This window comes from Balearica regulorum, chromosome 2 (genome assembly GCF_011004875.1).
Source record: "Balearica regulorum gibbericeps isolate bBalReg1 chromosome 2, bBalReg1.pri, whole genome shotgun sequence".
NCBI lineage: Eukaryota > Metazoa > Chordata > Aves > Gruiformes > Gruidae > Balearica > Balearica regulorum.
The window spans coordinates 134100512-134118597 of NC_046185.1; the positions used below are offsets into that span (position 1 = coordinate 134100512).

The 18086-nt window shown below is 39.4% G+C and overlaps 1 protein-coding gene across 11 annotated transcripts in view; it reads right to left on the reverse strand.

Annotated features, from left to right (window-relative positions):
* Nucleotides 1–18086, reverse strand: part of ABCB5 (ATP binding cassette subfamily B member 5) — a 78410-nt gene that overhangs the window by 37402 nt on the left and 22922 nt on the right. For 10 of the 11 annotated variants that reach the window (XR_012834118.1, XR_012834119.1, XR_012834121.1 and 7 more), the window contains exons 2-15: nucleotides 17453–17548; nucleotides 16304–16391; nucleotides 16129–16177; nucleotides 14939–15092; nucleotides 14424–14490; nucleotides 13998–14189; nucleotides 12719–12890; nucleotides 11560–11684; nucleotides 8981–9155; nucleotides 7884–7997; nucleotides 6912–7022; nucleotides 4426–4551; nucleotides 2973–3176; nucleotides 1578–1748 (exon numbers count right to left, since the gene is read on the reverse strand). Coding sequence is in view for 6 of the 11 variants with exons in the window: in XM_075746042.1 (XP_075602157.1) it covers nucleotides 1578–1748; nucleotides 2973–3176; nucleotides 4426–4551; nucleotides 6912–7022; nucleotides 7884–7997; nucleotides 8981–9155; nucleotides 11560–11684; nucleotides 12719–12890; nucleotides 13998–14189; nucleotides 14424–14490; nucleotides 14939–15092; nucleotides 16129–16177; nucleotides 16304–16391; nucleotides 17453–17501 (1797 nt within the window). In the remaining 5 variants the exon portion in view is untranslated. Of the gene's footprint in view, nucleotides 1–1577; nucleotides 1749–2972; nucleotides 3177–4425; nucleotides 4552–6911; nucleotides 7023–7883; nucleotides 7998–8980; nucleotides 9156–11559; nucleotides 11685–12718; nucleotides 12891–13997; nucleotides 14190–14423; nucleotides 14491–14938; nucleotides 15093–16128; nucleotides 16178–16303; nucleotides 16392–16822; nucleotides 16924–17452; nucleotides 17549–18086 lie in introns of those variants that run through there. The other variant, XM_075746039.1, reaches the window with a different exon arrangement.

The window sequence follows — 18086 nt, forward strand, 5'->3', positions numbered from 1 at the left end:
TCTCAGTGCAGTTTTCATGCCTGTGCCCTAATGCACAGACGTGCAAAGCCTTTACACCTGCAGCTGGGTGCTGTGATCAGCGCAAACAAAATGCTTTAAGAGATACAAAATTATCTGGAAAACATCAGATTACAAGCATCTGCATATGACTGCTCAGAAATGGTGTGCGCTTGTGAGGTTAATATCTCTGGTCCTCAGCTGTGAAAGTAATGCGTGATATTAGTACCACTTTTTCCACCCAGGGATGTTGAGAAGAAATTTGTAAATCCCATTTGGGGACTACATTGATGGACATCAAAGAGCTATGAAAAGATGAATAAGTTATGATTCAGGGCTCATTTTGATGTGTTCTGGGAACACACTGAAGGATGAGGAAGAATATATAGAACAGTCCCCTTAATTGAGTGATCTACCTCTGTCATACACTAAATGAAGCAATAATCTTCTGGAAAAGGTTAGTATTTGATCATGGAATTAAAGAACATGCAGAAGAGGGCTAAATTATGGCTGAAGTGGCAATTTTTAGTGCCTAACTTTGCAGCAGTAGTATCATTTATATGCAAATTAGATTAGATGAATATTATTTTTGCATCCACATGTTACCTCAATACCAATAATATCAGTATAGTCATGTGAATATAACCAACAGCTACATTTTACCCCAGATTTAAACTGACTGGCATTGAAGGTGGTAAATTCTGTATTTTCCTTGAGCCATAACTACTGAAGTGAAAGGCAGGATTTTTCACTTAACTTTTAAAAATACATTAAAATAAATATTATATAAATGAAACAACATTCCACCCCAACCATGAATTTCTTTTTTAATCAACACCTCCAGGCTCCACTACATCCAGGTGGAAACTGCTGACCAAGGAGGGCTGGGAGGAAGGGACCATGAGCTGATGGGGCAGAGGCACAGGTATGAGCTGACAGATCTGCTCCACGGTAGCACCCACCTTAGAGCTGTGGGGCTGATAAAAAACATGAGGGGGGCAAAGATTCAGTATTTGTAACCAGCTCTGCTTTTTGTTCTGTGTAGGGTCTGATTTGCGCTCAGTCTCTGTAAAGAAAATTGCTAAATCCCAAGAGCTTCCTGAAAATTGTGAAGCAACTGTTCAATGAAGAACGAGTACTAGGAACATTACACATTTCTAGTCATCTGCTGCAAAAGGCCATTCAGTTTAACGCTTTGCCTTGGTTAGATGCCATCCATATTTCACGAGCAAATGAACAATTGTGATTTGAGGAAGTAAGTGCAGGAGGCCTAAGTTACGGTTATGAGTGTGTCTTGGTAATTAGTAATAATGTTTAAAAAAGCAAACAAATAGGCATGATTCCCAAGTAAGATTTTGATCGTTTAAACTCCTTATTAAAACCCTGAAATCATCCATTTAAATTTTTTAAAAAAAATTTTTTTTTTTTTAAAACATCCATTCAAATTTTATTTTCCAGTGTTCTTTATTCCAGTGGAAGCCTGCAGTGAAAATTGTATGGGTTTTTTTGCTTGGTTGGTTTTTTTAAGTGCTGTTGCACCTTTTCCTGGTGACTGGCAGCTTCAATAACATGACTCCTACCTTATCCAGAGCTGCTTGCACTATGGATTCACTCTGAGTATCTAGTGCAGAAGTAGCTTCATCCAGAAGGAGAATCTTGGGATTTCTTGCCAGGGCACGGGCAATAGCTATTCGCTGTTTCTGTCCCCCACTCAGCTGAGCCCCTCTTTCCCCTACCAAGGTGTTAAATTTCTGAGAAAGGAGAAAACAAAACAGAAGTTATGGAATGTCCCAGCTGAAATCCTTGCTTCTCTGTGCAATCATAAGTACTCAGCTTCTAGAGAAGAGGTAGCTTTATCTGACTTGAACAAGGGCAGAGCAAACATGCAACTACATCCATCCATCTAGCCCTTAGCCAAGCCCTCCTACCCCATTGCATGCTTTACAAGCCTAACTTTGAATTTATGGTTCTTTAAAGTCTTGATCATTACTACTTGTTCAGAGAGTGCTCCAAACCCTGAGTTTTCTCAAGACAAGCCTACAAAATGTCTCTCTGCGTTTGCTGAGGATTGCCTACCTTTGCCATAGGGTTGGGATCTTAAGGACCCACCAGAACCTCTAGCATTCCCTTCTCTCAACCCAAGACACCCCACTTGGAGCGATGGCTCAGTTCCTACTGACTGTGTCACTCAATCCAAAACAGCAAGTCTCAAAATCCACTGCAGTCTTCTATTATATAGCTGTTTAAGAGTAAATATCATCAAATAACTTCCTGAGAAGGAATCTTGGAACAGACTGACACGCTATAGAAGTGGGACATGCTTGAGAGATGGGAGTTGTTCTCTCTGAGGTAGTAGAAGAATTTGAAATCAAATCCCGGGTGAGCACTTTTTCCACATCTTAACTGCAGGACTGAAAGGAAGGACATATCCATTCATGAGGATGTGTTTTGAATGACTGATCTCACTTCCTACTCCCACCCTGAAAAGAGTAAGGCATCTACTGCCAGGAGAGGGCTCAAAGCTGTGAATCTCAGGCAGATGGAATGCTCAACCTCCCAGTTGCTAAAAATAACCTTGGTTCAGGGCATACTTACTTACTTCCACCCCCCCATTTCCTATCGAATGCACAGACGGCTCCTGACAAAGGACTTTGGATTTCTGGATCTTCTCTTTAAACTCTTCCCATGCCTCACAAGATGGGTAGGGACGGTAAATACAGCTGTGCAGCTTCCTTTCTCCTGAGTTCAAGACACTGACGTTTTTTCCAGACTTTGGCACAAACCCTTTGAGGACAACCAACCAAAGGCGCAATATCTAGCCCAGAAACTCCCTCAACCAAAAGCTGCCGGGGGCTGTAAGAGTATTTTGGGAAGTTATACTACAACTTAAATTCCCATGCTCTCCTTTTCAGAAGCAGGACACCGGCTGAAATGGACCTTTCATTCTTACACTCAAAAGAAGTTCATGAACTCACATCAGGCAGTCTAGATATAAAGTCAAAAGCATTGGCTTCCTTGGCTGCTTGCTCAATTTCAGCATCAGAAATATCTTCTCGGCCGTAGCGAATGTTCTCGGCTATTGTTGTTGCAAACAAAACAGGCTCCTGGCTCACAATGCCAATATTTTCTCGCAGCCACTTTACATTAAGCGTCCGAATATCTCGACCATCTAAGGTAATCTGAGAGGAAAAGTGTACGTCAAAGAAGTTGAGGAAAAGCATTCTGTTCATAATAAATCAATTAATTACTACTACTTGACTTCAGTTCAGCTACAAGGACAAAAATCCATTATCTTTAGTAGAAAACTATGTTGTGGGCGAAGTTACAACTGTAGTTTTTCCATCCACTGCACAAGCTAGAAAAATGGTGAGGAGCAGCATAAACAGAAAAGACAGCAGGGTTTTGTTTGGTGCGGGTTTTTTTCTTCTTCAATAACCGTGCTGTCCAAGCTGGCTTAGAGAGTTTTCCAGCTTCCCTGTGTACTTTTTACCCTGTTCTCATGTCCCTGTGCCAGTTTGCTGCCCTTGCAGTTGTGGCTACACAATTGGCCCTGTGGCTGTGCTTTACACCAGATCAAAGAAGTAATCCAAGTTGACTAAAAAGGAAGGAAAAGTTATTTTTAACCTGGATAATTTGCAATGTGGTCCTATGAACACTGACTTTAGCGCAGGGGAGGAACAGTAAACTGAGGTATGGGAGCAGGAATGAACAGCCACAGAAATACTAAATTTAAGAAACTACTGTCCTGATAATAGTCACCTTGACACATTATGTAGTGACAGAGTTCAATATTTGGAATGCTTACCTGGTTCCAACTAGAAGTAAGAACTACTAAGTAACATTCTTCAAATATTAAATACAAAAAGAACATTTTCCTTAAAAATATATTGTTTATTTTCCTTCTTTTTTTCCTTTGGAAATTTCTTATGAAAAGCATTTACCATTTATTGACCAGATCTAGTGTTTAGTGGTAAAGCAGATATATAATGTGTAATGATGGAAACTTTTCCTGTGGGTTAGCAGATAGAGGAAAATGAGTCAAGAAAACAAGCATTTGAAATAGGAAAACTCTCTCCAGGTTTTAGTTTACATTCAAGGAAAAGGAAGTAAAATAGAGTGGAGCACTGTTTGCTTAAAAAAGTTTACAGAACCTTAACAGTGAGTTGATGAAAATTATTTTAAATTTAGATCTTGCATCTATTCAAAGGTTTGTGGTATTTACTACTTCTGGCATAGTACTGCAAGGAGGAGGATAATAATGGAGTCCAGCCAACAGGAGAAGATAGTTAATTTGAAATTTAAATCATGGAAATACCGTACTATGCAGAGATATGCTCAAAAAAATAAAAATTGAGGTTCAGTTAATGTGGGAAACTCATACTTATCCTAATAGCTTTCAGTCTTTACAGTTCATCTGCAGACACTCACTTCTCCCTGGACAGGATCGTAGAATCTCTGCAGCAACTGAACAGTAGTGCTTTTTCCACAACCACTGGCACCAACCAAAGCAATGGTCTTCCCAGTTTGAACTTTCAAGTTTAGACCTTTAAGGATCTGGGAAAAAGAAATAAAACAAACAAACATATCTTAGTTTGACAAGTTGGATTAGAGAACAATCTGTCAAGGTAACTGTAGCAATAATCAAGGTGGTAGTAAAGGGCACAGTCTGAAGGAATGACAATATTAGTAAGTTAAATGTACCTGGGAATATTCTGGGATACTGATAGGAAAGACCCTGCATCTATGTTTGTGAAGCGTATTAGCCTTTGAAACAGGATGGCTACATGCAACCTATCTTTTGGGAATGGTCCCTGGATCCTTCTGACTATCAAATCAAGCCTGGGAATTATTTGAGAAGATTGATAACTGGAACGGGCCACGTTCATGCCAAGAAACATTTTAAGAGTTCCCTTGCATAGACCATTGCATTCCAGTGCCTGGGAAAATTCCCCAGCACACTCAAATCAACTAATATAGACACAGCCACAGTACTCTAAACCTGATGGCTCATTTTCTCCAATTTGTGTGATCTGGTAGCAGACATGGGGTCTTACGTTCTTCTGTCCTCTGTTTTCCAATGCTTAGACAATGGCATAGAGCTTAGTTATGAATCTAGTTATGAATCCCACAGAAAAAATACTTCTAAGGTGCCAAATATTATTGTGGAGAAACAAGCCTGCTTTTTCCTATTTTTAGACTATAAATGGCTGTTTTGACAAGGTAACTGCTGGAAAGCCCTTAATAAATCCCAATCCTTATTGTTAACAGCCTCAGCATCATGGGGAGTAATTACAGATTAATGATATCTTTGTTGCCATTTTCACATTTAAGAACATTTTACCTCAAAAGATGTCCATGTCATATATGAGTAATGCTGTATAGTTGCCAAAATATTTAGCTGCTATGGGAACTCTTCTTGTTTATACCAGGCTGATTTATAATTTTGCCTACACATGTTTTTATAATAAGAGATTAAAATAGTTGCAATATTGCTCTCCTCTCCCTGTCTTATATCCAGCAGGGTTTGTATCGCCACGAGGCTGATATCCTGGTGCCTGGATTATCAAGTAAGAAGTATTTTCTGGATACTGTAATTTCTCCAGATGTAAATAGTCGCAACCACCTAATAGGCTATTTCTAACTCTCTTTTATTGGGCAAGGTGCTGTCAAGATTAAAACTGACAATAGCTAGACTCCTTAGATCTTTTTGATTTGGTTTAGCCTGGGCAGGGGAGATTACACTGTGTTACATTAATTGCTTGAGAGATTGTGGATAACTTCTATGCATTTTTGCTGATTCCTTTTGGGTCTATTAACTAACATTGATATCCTCGGTAGGGAGAGCTGCTGACTCAGTAGATTTGGGAAGGACATCAAAATTTTTCTTATTTCCCTCCCATTTGGCTTGCAAACCCATAACATTGCTCATCGACCCGAACAGCATTTTTTAGGAAGAAGGATGAAGACTCTGGTCTGTCACTTCTGATTTCTGAGCCAAGAGTGAAAGAAAATGCATTGCACTGACTTCAGTTAGGCAGAAAGCCTAACTTTGGGTCTTCCTTCAGCAGCCCCAGTATCCTGGAAACAGATGGGACAGACCTCAGATGACTGAGTTTGGAAGAGTCAGCTGAAGAAATAGCCACAGTGATCTGAACTTCCCCACTCTCACCCCTTAATTGGCATGTCCAGCTTTTAATTGTTGACATCTCTATTTCTACTTTTTTCTTCAAATAACAACAGCCAGCAAATCCCTTTTCCTTTCACCTTTGCCAATGTCTTCAGAAGATTATGAACAGTTGGATGTGGTAGAGAGGTCAAACCAACTGTATCACCACAAAAGTAGATCTCCATGACATGACGTACATAGCACTGCACAATACAGTTACTAAGGGAAGTTCAACTGGCAAAGAATAGGGACATCTGTTTATTGAAGAGCAATTTTAACATCTGCCCAAAATAGCATTTGGCTTCCAAATGTATATTTAGGATGATATGTTTCAATCCATTTGATGACATAATTGTTGTAAAGCCTATCTCACAGGTCACTTTTCACACGGGATATGACAGCAACTCAGAACAAGCAAGGGAGTGGAAAGAGCAACTTCCTGGTTTAACTGTGTAAGGTCTGGAAGTTTTAGTGACAGATCTTGGGAAAAAAAGATTTTGTTTATCAGAGCTCTTGTTCACAGAAATTCAGACTAAAAGCAACACATTCTTCTTAGCTTCATCCAGCATGAGAACAGTGATCAGGTAGCCAGTGGCCATAGATCTAGAGCTTTGTCTTTGGACATTATTTTTTCCCCCCAGTAGTGCACACTCTCTGAAGACAGGAATGCATTTTGCGTTCAACAACAAGATTAAATATGGACATTGACTGCAGAATTTCAGTAGATTAATCCAAAATGAACACTTACTTTAACATCAGGTCTGGATGGGTAATTGAAATGGATGTTTCTGAATTCAATTTCTCCTATGAGCTTGTCTGGTTTGTAGCCTTCCTTAGAACTGCTATCTATGAGCCGCTTCTGGAAAGAGGTTTTTAAAATATATTACTTATTATTACACTTTTAGAACTGCTATTTCAGCTGGATATATTGTTCTCTCATTTAGTTTCTTAGCTGCTAGTTTACACTGCAGCACACCATTGCAGAGCTGCTGCATTTTACTCACAGGAGGCTTAACACAGGTGAACATCTAACGATGAGTTCTGCTTTGACAAATATAGCGCATTTTCAAATGGAACAAAATCCACAGCAGAAAATCCGTAATTGCAGAACTTCACTCTACTATCTTGCAGCCAAAACATGGCCCGCAGTTACCTTTATAGGAGGGGGTATATATCACATCAAGAGCAGTGTATCCATTTCTGTTAACTCTCTAGTCCTACTTGTTTAAGATATTTTATATACACAGATATCCAATTGCTGCATAACACCGCAAGATCAAGATAATAACAATGTGGAAACCCTTTTTCACAGCAACATCACAACAACTGTAGATTTATATTGTAGCTTTCAATAGCACTATTAATCCCCTCCCCACAAACTTCCCCCCAAAAAACCCCAAAACAGCAAACAGCTCAGCTGAAATTGTGCATACGCACATATTTAAGAAATAGAATAGTGCCTTACTACTTTCCTTCTGCAGCTGCAAGTCTAATAGAGAAACACCTCATCCATAAGTCTCAGATATGCATGCCAGCTTTCCCAACATTCATGGTAACAAATAAAGCAGCAGTTTTCACGATACGAATGGAAATACTACGGGCTTCAGTGGCAGATATCTATAGAGTTCATGGTTTAGGGACTTTTGAATGTTTTTGTTACATCTCTCTAGGAAAAAAAGAAAAGAAAAAAATTAAACTTCTTTTCTATTTAAATACTTACCTTATTGATAATCCCATATACTTCATAGGCAGCCCCACGTGCATTAGCCACACTCTCCAGGTTGGGAGCTGCCTGGCCCAGGGAGAAGACTCCGATGAGCACAGAGAAGAACACCTGTGGGAGACAGAGGGAAGCGTCGCACTTAACAGTGATTACAGAGCCACCAGTGCCCGGCTGTTCAATGCCCAAGTCTTCCTAGTGCACCCTGCACCCTTTCCAAGAGAATTAAATGCAAAAGTGAAAGGTGCATTTCACAGTTGCTCTTGTCCACTCCCCATTGTCCTGGGGTAACTGGTAACTACTGATACATGGCATTGTGACATGAATGGCTTTTTTTGATGCTTTTACATTTTGTATCATCTAGAAACAGAACAAATATCTTTCTCTGTTGCTTTCCAGATGTTCCCAAAGTTAAGAGGCTTGCAAAATTTAGTCCAGATTTTCTTAACTGAAATCCCACCTGTGGGACCAACACACAATTAACTTGACATGCTGTTAGGAACGATACTGAGGGGGCAGAACATCAGAAGTCACTTTAGTATGAAAATTAAGCATGAGGCCAAACTTTTGATGGCAAGAAGATAACGAAATATCCTCAAACCAATACCAGCTTAGACATATTGGTAATGTACAGTAAATGCTTACAAGTAAACAACAACAAAATGCAGAGAAGACATTGTGGCTAAATGAGATGTTGAGGACTTCCCAGTACACAGTCAGCACGCCAATGGGATTCATTTAATCCTAGCATCTAGGTAGAATTTTGTTGGCAGTCTTGGTTACTTGTCTTTGCTGCCTAACCATGAGGTCTAGGTTGTTCATCCTGTCCTACGATAGGGTCCAAGACAAGCAAGAAGAGTGCAGATACTTTTGCCTCTATATTGATTAGAGTAGGAATTCAAGGTGCCCTGTTCAAACTTGTTAGATTAAAAACTATGTAAGATGAATTCCTTCCTTTCAGTTCTTTTCTACCAAGAGAGTCTAACACCTAATTTAGCAAGCACTTGGCAGAAAATAGAGATAGTTATATATACTACTTACATAACTATTTTCTTGAAGTTACAGAGCATTTTTCAAAGCTGCATTACTGTACTTACAATTAACACATGGCCAATGTCATAATTTTCTTCCTCAGCAGTGAGCTTGGTTCCATACCAAAATGCAAGTGCATAGGATCCAAAGATAAGAAATTGTGAAACACCTAGAGATATGTTAGTGGTAATGGATTTTTTCACTCCAACACTTCTAGCCATCTCTAAGTTAGCATCATATCTGAAAGTGGATAAGGAAACCATTAATTTGACAGGTACCACATGTCATTCTGATTGATATTTCCCAGTGCCCTTTTTTGATTAAAAGGATTTCTGCCATAAAAACAATTAAAGTCTCACTAAGAGAATACAGATTTTTATTTTTTTTTTTTTAAATGGAGGACGAGTAGAGATACAGTTCATTTGAATAAATCTGCTCTGACATATGCTGACAACATTGTCATATCACTATGGAAGACATATTTAGAAAACAACTGAGTAGCATGACTTCATTATCATGATGGAAGACACCATGCCACTCTTGAGCTATTTGTTTCCCTTAGTCCGGAAAGGAAACCTTGAAAATGTTTTATCAACATTACCCATCAAAGGTAAGGCTTAGTCTTCCACATTTAAAAAAACAAAACAAAACCCCCCAAACAAGCCAAGCACTATGGATGAAGGCAGGTAGACAAATAGAAGCCAGAGCTCCCTCTGATGCCAGAGTTGTTCTTTTACTGGCCATTCTGGGAAGTCAGGAATCTTTCCCTTAGGTTAGGTTACTGATTAATATGGGAACATAACAAACCAGTGGACACAGAAGACAGTATAAAGTCTGACAAGTTCAATCCAAGAATTATTTCTTCTAAGGATAGTTCATACTTGTTCATCTATAGTTTCCAGCTAATAGCTTTCACTTACTCAAGCTCATCATGGAAAGCACAGCCTAGGAATAGTGTGTCTTTTCACTTGTCAGTTACATTTTCAGCAGCTTGTGCTTTTTTCCCTAATACACATTTTCTATACAAAATATCCCCATAGTAGGAAGAAATTAAATTCAGTCAGCTGGGAGGGAATCTTAAAAAAACGTGCACTAACTTCGTTAATGTAAATTGCTCATGTGCTACCAACACTGTATTTGTTACTCAAATATATTTAAATGTTTTGGCTTCATTCTGTTCTTAAAACCATGCCCTACCTTTGAGCCAGCAGTATCATAGGTCCTCCAGGGAAATGAGAGCTGGATTTAAGCCATGTAACAAGTACGCGTGGGCACTCAACTACAGAGCAAGAGCCAAGCTGCTGCCAGAAACAGAAGATGACTGAAGGTCCCTTGCAAGCATAAACATTTGCCATCAGTGGAGGCACCGTGTAGTGAAAGGTTGGTTTTCCTAACTCTGAGGCCATCGTTCAAGAGCTGTGTAGGAGTCACAATCCACAGTTTGCAAAATGCCCTAGTGAGTCCCTGGTAGGAGTTTGTCTGTCCCTAGTAGAAAATATTCTTAGGAGAGTCAGCAGGTTGTTGGGTTTTTTTGTTTTGTTTTGTTTTTTACATTAAATGGAGGTGAAGATGTGGAAGAGGCTGACTGGACAACCATGGAGGAAAGGAAAGGCCTTATTGGCACAGAGTTACCTAGGTATCTGTTATTTTGTCTTTAGACCTCAAAAAACAAACAAAAAAGTAGCCTAAACCAGCTCCTACCATTGGATTTTCAGTCATTGGTATTTGCAGGGACCAAAAAGATGGTGAGGAGAGGGACAACTGATCCAGGCCATCTTCAGACTTTTTTGCCTTTACTGTGTAAGCAGAAAGGGTCTTAATATTGTTGCAACTTAAAGACAAATCCCAGTAAGGAGAATGTAGTGCTGTAAGGTAGTCAGAGCTCAGACCTTGGAAGCAGACAAATGCAGGAGCAGGCTGTAGAACCCCAAGCTAGGGCTAACATCACCTTAGAAATTTCACAGATAACCAGAGCAAACATGAGAGTTCAAAAAGACAGAAGAGATTCGTGGATCAGTATGGATCAGGTCTTCTGGTTTGCCTTTCCCAACTGCATGGTATTGGTAATGCCATTGGTGTATTTGTATACCGACTGTTATTGTGAATAAATTTGTGGTCAGCCATATCCACCTCACCTTTTACATGTGACTTGGGCCAACACTGGATTAGGTCAACTACAAGTGTTATTTGCAAATCATTAAAGTAATAAAAGCCAGTGATGCGATTTTACTTAAGGCTGTTATCCAGTGAAGCTTAAATATAAGCTCATTAATCAAAGATCAGAACAGCAGTGCACATGTTCTAGAAGTTAAGCAATTAATCGCATGCTTTGCTGCATTTGACTACTAAGTAAAGATAACCTTCCCGCCACTTTCACTTTAAATTCAACTCCACATCTCAGAGGAGACACTTGAGTCTATCCTGCTGTGATAACACTAAACAGCCTGTATTTACTACTAGATCTATTTACACATCTTTATTTTCAGGTGAGCCATCCACTTATAGAAGGATAAAATGACACTAAGCAGAATCCCATTCCCCTACCCCTGCAAAAAAAACCCAACCCCAAACTAACAAAAAACCCCATCCCACAGCCCAACTTCTTTTCCATATTTAAAGTATAATTATTATTTCAAAAACTTACTTTGCTAATGCCTTCTGCTGTCCATTGAAAGCCACAACAGTCCTGATTGCTGTCAAAATTTCTTCTGCCACAGCTCCTGCTTTGGCATAAGCAGACAGCTCTTTAGCAGTGAGTGATGCCAGAAGCTGGAAAGTTGAAAACCAGATGTTATTGCAGCCTACTGAAAGGTAGATGTACTGTATTGGTGAATAAGAATGATCAATGTTCAAGGCACAAGATGAGGTTTTAAGGAAAGAGGGGGTCAACTCCCCTCTGTGCCCTGAATTTCCCCCAAACCCAGCCCATTCTCTCATTGTGTCCTCTTTAAAGTGAAAGACTACACAAGCATCGGATGAGCTTCATGACTGACCTACTTTCCTCCCAAGTTGAGGACAGCCTATGAACTACACTATGATGAGGGGGTGGAGGTCAGGGAGGTGTGCCATAGCTGTTCTGGGGGTGTCTGAGGTGTTCAGAATGTAGAGTACCAGTAGACATTGAAGCAAGCAAGGCAGTCGCATGACAGCTTCTAATGCTCTTCTTCCTAGCTTATTTGAAATGCTTCAAGTAGAAGAAACTCCTAGTACAATGTGTAAGTAACCACTCAGGAATACAAGCTGTGGCCATTAATGTGGCTAGAACAGATCACAAGGGTACAAACGTTTTCCTACCTGAAAGGGAAACCTCTCCAGATATTTCACTAATTTGTATCACTCCAGTCTGCAGTAGCTGTACGTATGTCCTAGGGTCTACTCTCTACACAGCATGAGAATTGGAAAGTTATTTGCAGTAGATGTGGTGTTGCGTATGTGTGGATGGAAAGAGCTCGAAAGGCATTTGTGTTAAGAGGGAAGAATGAGGGTTGTGAGCACCTGCTTGGGCTTCCCCCATGCTCTGCATGAGGAAATCGCTGTATGAGGAAGATGCTCTGATGCAGGTTAACTTCCTGCCATGTGGCACAAGGACAGATTAGGTGGACAGAAGGAATATGACAAGCAAATTCGTGCTTGGGAACCCAGAAAAAAGCTACAGGAGGAGCGGAAATAATGAAGTAAGCATGGGGCCAACCTCCCAACTTAGAAACCACACTAGGTTTCTCTCATGCTCTCCCCCTTTCCTGTGCATAAGAATCATAATGTTTTTCTGGTTTGCTTTGTTTGTTAATCCCACACACACTTACAGTTGACCAAACTGCTGCTGACGCAGCAAGCAGAGGGCTGACTGACAAAATCACCAGTGTCAGCTTCCACCCATGGATGAATCCTATAATAATCCCTGCCAGAAACGTGGCAAAAAACTGTACAAATATACAGATCTTGTCTCCGATGCCTTCGTGGATGGTGTTGATGTCACTTTAAATAACAATAATAAAAAAAAAAGATATGTTAGCTTTGAATTCCTTTCATTCTAACTCCCTCCCCCTCCGTTTCATGCTGTGTGGCCTAATGTCAGAAGCTTTCCCATTTCCTAACTGGCACAGTGAAATTTCTAACCACAACTACTGAACGGTACCCATTAGTCTCTTGTGTGGCCAAAACACAGCAGAAACCTCCTGTTTTTAGGACTCATTTTCTGTGTTTTCCATCTTTCTCTGCTGTTTCTATGCCCTGTCACTAGGTCACAAATGACCTAGTTTCCTTATCCAGAATCCAAATGGAGCAATACAAGTAAACAACCAAACAGCCTCCCGTGACCAGCTCCAAATGATTCCTCCTGCTCAGCTCTCTGATGTATGTTATGGTTTAATTTTGGCTACAGACTCAGATCAAGGGTTATCTCCATTTTATCAGAAAAAACGTTATTTGGAAGAACCTCTGTTTTTCATACAAGTTACCTTCCCCATTTTCTCTTCCCAGCACATACAGATACTAGAGCTGAGAATGGTTTCATTTAAGCTTCTCTTACACCTTTTGGGATACAGCTCTGTCCAAAGCTATCTTAAAATCCAGAAAAAGGAGAAAAAAAAAAGTCATCTATGCTCATGCATATAGTCCCATTGCATGTTGGGGCATACAGTCCTCATCCCTAAGTCAATTTAAGTCTATGGAAAAGCTCCAAAGACTTTAACTGATTGGACAGAGTCCAGCCTGAGATCTGGCTGGATGTTAATATGCAAGATCATTTTCATTCAATAAAGCGTCAGAGCTTTCAGTGTTTGTAAACTAGCTGGAGACAGCAAAGCTGTTTATCCAGTACTGTCTGCCATGTACGTCATGGACGTTAGAAGGCCAATGTCAGGCATTTCACAGCAAAACTCCTTCTAATGCATCTATCACAGAAACTGCACAAGAGAAGCCGAAAAGGATGATTAATTTCTCCCTCAGAGCTGTAATATTTCATAGTTTAGGTTTGGGTTTTTTTCTTTTTAAACTCTCTGTAGGCTACTCCATAGAAGACAAATGGCAGTATTCTTTTAAATATCATATTTAGGGGGGGTAAAAAATGAACAGAAGCCTCACTCTGTCAGCCTAGTGTTCAGCGTTCCTATCTGGGTAGTATCAAACCAAGCCATCTCCTGATGGAGCACTGCATAAAAGAACTTCTGCCGGATCCTGGCTGTTTGCCTCATAGCAGCAATCAAAAACGTCCATACTTGGATGGTGCTCAGGATCAACACAGCGCAGCCAATTCCCACATAGTAGTAAGCAAACCTGTGATAAGGGAACGAAAGGCCATATGACCCCACTGTATGTTGTGAGAGAAGTTAGACACACAAAGCAACAATTAGTCTTCATTTACCCTATCAAAGTAAATACTGAAGCCTGTGATACATTATTGGGAAGCCTTTTTTAGAAGGCAAACATTTGGCTTCTGCTCAAAGAGATAACACAGTAAAAGAAAATGCCCCAATACTCTGTTAATAGAATAACTACAAAGACTCTTACTTTGTCATTTGGCCTTCTATATCTATGCCTGGAATTGATGGACAGCTGGAACTATTTACTGAAGTATCTGTAAGGAAAAAACCTTGTAATATTTGTGACAATATTATATGTAGAATATAAATCATGGCAATCTAGCGTCATCAGTTTGGGAATATTTTGTATTTTGCAAAACCCCACTTACAAAATACAAAATCATCTGACAAATACACATTTATTTTTAAGGAGCTTCTAGTAATTAGCGCCTGATAACTGATGATACAGGTCATGCTCCTTGCTATCTTGCCAAAGTTGAAGTTCATTCATAAAGAGCACAACCAACCCACTGCTTTTGTCCTGGTCTAGCCATTAAAGATTGATTAAAATGGTTGGGTCATTTGCAGCAGGATTAATTTTGCTCCTGATATACTTGTTTAGATGTGCACCAGTTCATAGTCCGGGGGGGGGGGACGGGGGGGGGATCAGTCCCTGTAGCAAAACTAACTGATATGTAAAGAAGTCTAATTTTAATTTTTTACCTTCTGACACATTCGATTTCACACCACTTAGCACAAAGCTGTTTGTCATCTCTCCAAAGACAATGATCATAAGTGGCAATCCAGTACCATTTGCAACAGCTGCGATCAAACCAACTACCATCAAAAGGACATCCACCCAATCAGCATAGCAAAACTATGTGGGCATTAAAAAAAAGAGAAAAAAAAGAGTGACATTATGCCTGACAGTTCACGTATTTGTTAGAGTACAGCAGACTTACAGAACATGCTGTTTCTACCTACATATTCTAAGTAGCAACAACACTTCAAGTGAAGGTAGACTCAGAACGTAAGAATTTTGTAGCAGGTCTCATACACCTTTAAATCAGTACTCAGTAAGGCTTCTAAGGAAATATTGGCAGGAGACGTGATTCTTCCCCAGCTCAGCAGGAAAAAGAAGTGTATGTCCCACATTTCTAAGTGATGATCTGCTTTGTACAATATATCGCATTTGGTGTTCCAATAAGTTACATATTTACTAAGATAATGCCTTTGAAATGCAAACAAGAGTGAGTTATTGACCAGCACCTGGGTTATATCTACCAGTAGAAAATGTCTGCAGCAGAGACTATCTTAAGGCTTGTCTACCCTGGAACATTTGTTTGGTTTAAAGAACAATGTGAATTTAAACTGACATAGCTATTCCTGGATGTGGTTAATCCGAAATCAGAACATTTTATTCCTGACTGTCCTAACCCCCTTCCAAAGTGTAAATGGACATGGAATAAACCAGAGAAGAATAAAACTTCTCTTGTTCCAGAATAAGCAAGTCCACGTGTGAGAGTTATTTGGAAATAGCTGTTGTACGGAAAACTGACACAGAATCATACCACTGGTTTTCTCAGAAAGCAGGTCCCCCAGATGTCAAACACGGGGTAAATCCTTTATAAATAGAGCCAAGGCAAGGGCCTGTGCAGCATATATGTCCTAGATCAGCCTCAGCAGGGGTGAGCTTCAGCCTCCAACAGCACTAAGGTTGAACTGCTGTCAGTGCTACCAATACACTGAGAGGGGAATCTGACCTAACAAGCCAAGTCTTAAAGACATCTAGCATCAATAGGTCTCAGGCTTCTTCTCTGGTTTTTGATTGCCTATTAATTCCAATTCATAAAGAAGTCATAATGACAAATAAAGAAAAGAATATAAAGCAGACCATCAGACTGGACACTAACCAATTCAAAAATGCCAACCACCTGTTTCTCTGGCTTCTCGTTTTCCTTCCTAGAGGAAAATACAAGAGACTAATTAAGATGAGTTTTTGCTGGTAAAACCATATTAAACTCTCCTCCCAGCTCCCATACACCCAATACACCGGCCGTCAATGTGTTAAGTTCAAAGAATACCTACTTTTTTTTCTTGGGGTTTAACTGGTCACATTGTTCAAGATTTTCATCATGTTGGAAAGAAGGGTTGTCATATCCCTTGCTTGCAGATTCTGTGAAATAAAAAGCAGACTTGTTTTTTAACATAGTAACCCATCTTTTGTACCAGTTTCTTGCAACTTTCTTTGCTGATTCTTTTGCATTTAAAGCTTAAAGACTAGTTTTTCTCATGTTCTTGGAACAGCCTGGTGAATTTTTCTTGAAACTTCCTTTATCTTCAGTTCATCTCCTCTACTCCAGAAAAAAGATTCCAGTTCTATTTCCAAGATGGAAACAAACTTCATTTTTACAATTAAAATACATTTATACAGAATGGCTATCAAAGACTAAAAGCAAGAATCAATTAATTCTGCAAACATCCACATAACTGAATGCAAACAAGGAGAAGCCCTACCGAAATAAGTGGAATTGCTTATAGCAAAGATTATAATTGCTCTAGGTAACACAGAATAGATGCAAGTTAACTGAAGAATCATGTCTTTACCTGTAATAACCATCTTCATCATTTCTTTGTATTGCAGTAGTTGCCACATGTCCTACTTTCTTTGTGCTAGGGGCTTTAGAAATCTACACAAAAGAGGAATCCTACCCCAGAAAGTTAATGGTTCTTAATGCATAAAATGAGATGTAATAAATAGATAAAGAAATGGATAAGCAATCACGGTAGGGGGGCAGCTGTGAATCACGTGGGGAGAAAAGTGCTCCACACACCAGCCACTCCCAATTTACATTTACCTTAACTGTTGACTCACTATGAACAGAATTTTCCACATACTGTTTTTAATGTCAGTCAGTGTATAAAGACTGATTTAGACAAACATTTGAAGGCAATAATGTGCTTCCACCTTAGTGAGCTTTTCTTTGGAGCATTTTCAAGCCCAGGTTAGGACCCACCTAAATAGTTTTATGCCTGTAAATGAATTTTGTTCAACTTGGTGGAACGATTCATGCATAAATGTTTCCTAGGTGGTGGCTGTAGTTCACTGGCAACTCATTGTGTTATCTTCTGTAAAACCACTATGGCAATCAGGAACGACTTCTAATGCACCTTTAGATTTGGAGCTGTGGAATATATTCCTGAATTGTACACACAGCTTTCAGGGCCGTGGCTTACCATCATCGGAGAGGTCCTTTTCTGTGGAATTTGCAAAATGGTCCTTCATTGTTCTCCTTCCTTGTATGCTTATGAGAAAGTCACATTAATCAAAACCTGCATTAAAAAAAGCAACAAAACATTTACAAATAGTAAATATTTAAAGAGTTCACATTCAAATATTTTTGGGTTTTTCCATGACTCATTACATTTTGGTATCAACACTGTCCTACTTAAATATAATGACTAAAAAAATACATAATAGTGTGATAAAGAACTACTATTACTATTAAGAACAGTGCCAACTATTACAACGGAACCTAACACAGTAGCCTGTTTTAGTAGTCTTTTATGCTAAATCCCAAGATCATTCATATACAATATTGTGGATGATCTATTATGGAACAGAGGATATCTTGTGTTTGATTAAAACTTATTGAACAGTTGTAACATGATTATTATTGTAACAATAAAGACTAAAGATACACGTACGCATTATGCCATACACCAGCTAAGCCACATCTAGAGGTGGTAAATGACTGATATATCAAGAAGAAAAGCCTAGGGAAGCTTGGAGCACCACATATACAGGTTAAAAAAAAAAAAAAAAAAAAAAAGACCACACATGAATTTGATGTACACTAAAATAATAATG